This window comes from Aureococcus anophagefferens (assembly GCF_000186865.1).
Source record: "Aureococcus anophagefferens unplaced genomic scaffold AURANscaffold_221, whole genome shotgun sequence".
Lineage (NCBI taxonomy): Eukaryota > Pelagophyceae > Pelagomonadales > Pelagomonadaceae > Aureococcus > Aureococcus anophagefferens.
The window spans coordinates 2,459-4,723 of record NW_008705759.1 but is presented as its reverse complement, the minus strand read 5'-3'; the positions used below and the strand labels follow the sequence as shown (position 1 = coordinate 4,723).

Here is a 2,265-nt window from a genome sequence, read left to right as displayed (position 1 = left end):
CCTCGAGGTCCACGGGCCTGTTGAACTCGCTGCTCTTTGCGCTCGCGTATGCGAGCACGAGCAGGAGGGCTGGGCCTCGCCGGGCTGCCATCGCGTTCACGAAGGGCAATGCTGACCTCAGGCATTTGGTTTTCCAGATGGAAGCTCGTGCGGCAGGCACATGGGAAGCTAGCTGCTCGGCGAGGCGCCGCCGCCCGCGGACGACGGCGACGGCACCCCCTTCATCGTGCACCTCGCGAGCGACGGCGCGCGGCCCGACGTCGCCGCGGCCGTCGACCGCGCGGACGCGGCGCTCGGGACCGACGCGGTCCTCGCGGGCGGGCCGCCGGCGCTCCTCGCGGCGCTCGGGGCGCGCTGCCGGAAGCGCGCGGTCGTCGCGCTGACGTTCCAGATGTAAGGGTGTTTGTGTTACTTCTAGTACGAGGCTATGCAGCCTGTAAAGAGAGCTCTTTCAATTCATTGAAAGATTTCAGAATCCCGACGGCGTATTCCTCGCCCTTGGCGGCCGCGCGCCTCAACCAGCGCTGGCCTTCGTTGATATCGACTTCCACGCCGTTGCCTCTAAGGTAGCACATCCCGAGCAGTGCCTCTGCCTCGGCGAACCCGCGTTCAGCGCTTGCTTTCATGCATCCAAAACCACTCGCATAATCACCGTCTTGAAGAAGAAGAAGTCCAAGGTTTTTTTGTGCATGCGCGCTGCCACGGTCCGCAGCCATTCGATACAGCCGTTTCGCCTTATTTCGGTCCGGCTTCACGCCCTGGCCGAGCTCGTATGAAATCCCAAGATTCACCATGGCTCCCGAATCCCCGAGCTCCACGGCGCGCTTGAAGAGTTTGTTAGCCTTCTTCATATTTTTCGCGATGCCAAAACAATCACCTTTGCTGTAGATGTCCGCTAACTGCTTGATCGCTTCTGGCACATCGTTCTCCACGTGACGCCGAAGCCGCGCGAGCTGCTCCGCATCGCTTCCTAGCGGTAAACGACAGATAGGGCACGGCCCGACGCCGATCTTTGCCTCGCACGTCCTGCAGACCAACTTGCAGCAACAGATACGAAAGAAATGCTCTTGCTCATTCTCGTCCCAATCCTCCAAGCAGACCGGGCAGCGTGACCCCCACCGCTCCGATAGCGGCGCCGGCTCCGGTTCCGCCTCGCGCCGCGCGCGGGCGGCCTCGTGTTCCGCCGCGATGCGCGCGCGGACCTCGTCGGCGTGCGAACGCGGCGCGGGGCCGTAGACCACCTCCGGCGGCGTCTCCGGCGGGGGCGTCGGCGCTTGGTCCCGCGCCGCTTCCGCCCGAATTTTCTTGCACGCCTTTCGGTGTCCGCGGTCGCGCCAGTCGACGCGTTGACAATCCGTCGAGCAGTACCTGCCGGGTCGCGCGTCGCGGCCGCGCGCCGCCCCCGACCCGTTCGCGCCGGCGCGCGCTGTGTCGTCCCGCAGGGGCAGTTGAGCTTGGCCTTCTCGCCGCAGATGGTGCAGGTCAAACGGAGACGCAGTTCTTTCGCCCGGGCCTTGACTAGCTCGAATTCTTTTTGCTTTTTCTGCCAGTCCATCAGCTCCGGGGGGGCGGGTTCGTCTCCGTCTTTTGGCATAATTGCTCCCGCCGCGGGGCGCGTTGTCGGTCTCCTTGCGCCCACACCACTTGGCTCGCTCGCTAAAATTTTAGCTCCTCGCCACAAGAATTGTCAAGATCCACAAGCACGCGCGCCGGCCGGCTTGCGAGCTCAAGCCGCGATGAAGGCCTCCTTCTCTACCCTCCTCGTCCTCGCCGTCGGCGCCCAGGCCAACACGCCACCTGTCAAGGTCTCGACCTACGACGCCCTGAACGCAGCCGTTCTCAACGGCGACCACAAGATCTTGGTGGAAAGCGATATCACCTTCGCCGCCCCTATTGAGATCCCCGCGGGCAAGAACATCCGAATCTACGCGAAAAAAAACGCCCGGCAGACGCTCGACGGCAACGGCGAGACGCAGCTCTTCCGCGTCGACGGGACGCTCACGCTCCAACACCTCGTGCTCGCGGAGGGCTACGCGACGAACGGCTTCTGCTCGTACACCGAAAACTCCGGCGAGGCCTGCGGCGGCGGCGCCGTGCACGTCGACGTGGACGCGCACCTCATCGTCGACGGCTGCGCCTTCCGGGACTCGCAGGCGCGCTACGGCGGCGCGATCTACACCTACGGCGGCGCCGTCGACGTCTCCGGCTCGACGTTCGCGGAGAACGGCGCCTACGAGGCCGGCGGCGCCGTCTGGACCTACGCGC

At 64.9% G+C, this 2,265-nt stretch overlaps 3 protein-coding genes across 3 annotated transcripts in view; 2 read left to right on the top strand and 1 right to left on the bottom strand.

Annotated features, from left to right (window-relative positions):
• AURANDRAFT_68571 (hypothetical protein) overlaps nucleotides 1-397 on the top strand; it is a gene marked incomplete at both ends in the record, with an annotated part of 5,009 nt that extends 4,612 nt beyond the window's left edge. Inside the window, one exon of the mRNA XM_009044271.1 lies at nucleotides 173-397. Coding sequence (XP_009042519.1) covers nucleotides 173-397 — 225 coding nt within the window. The remainder of the gene's footprint in view (nucleotides 1-172) is intronic.
• Nucleotides 398-425: 28 nt separating this feature from the next.
• On the bottom strand, nucleotides 426-854 carry AURANDRAFT_34894 (hypothetical protein; the record flags this gene model as incomplete). The annotated part of the gene is made up of 1 exon (XM_009044270.1): nucleotides 426-854. A coding segment is annotated over one exon (429 nt), but the record flags the coding sequence as incomplete, so codon positions are not given.
• An 882-nt stretch (nucleotides 855-1,736) lies between these two features.
• The window catches only part of AURANDRAFT_68570 (hypothetical protein), a gene marked incomplete at both ends in the record, with an annotated part of 2,972 nt that continues 2,443 nt past the window's right edge, over nucleotides 1,737-2,265 (top strand). Inside the window, one exon of the mRNA XM_009044272.1 lies at nucleotides 1,737-2,249. Coding sequence (XP_009042520.1) covers nucleotides 1,737-2,249 — 513 coding nt within the window. The remainder of the gene's footprint in view (nucleotides 2,250-2,265) is intronic.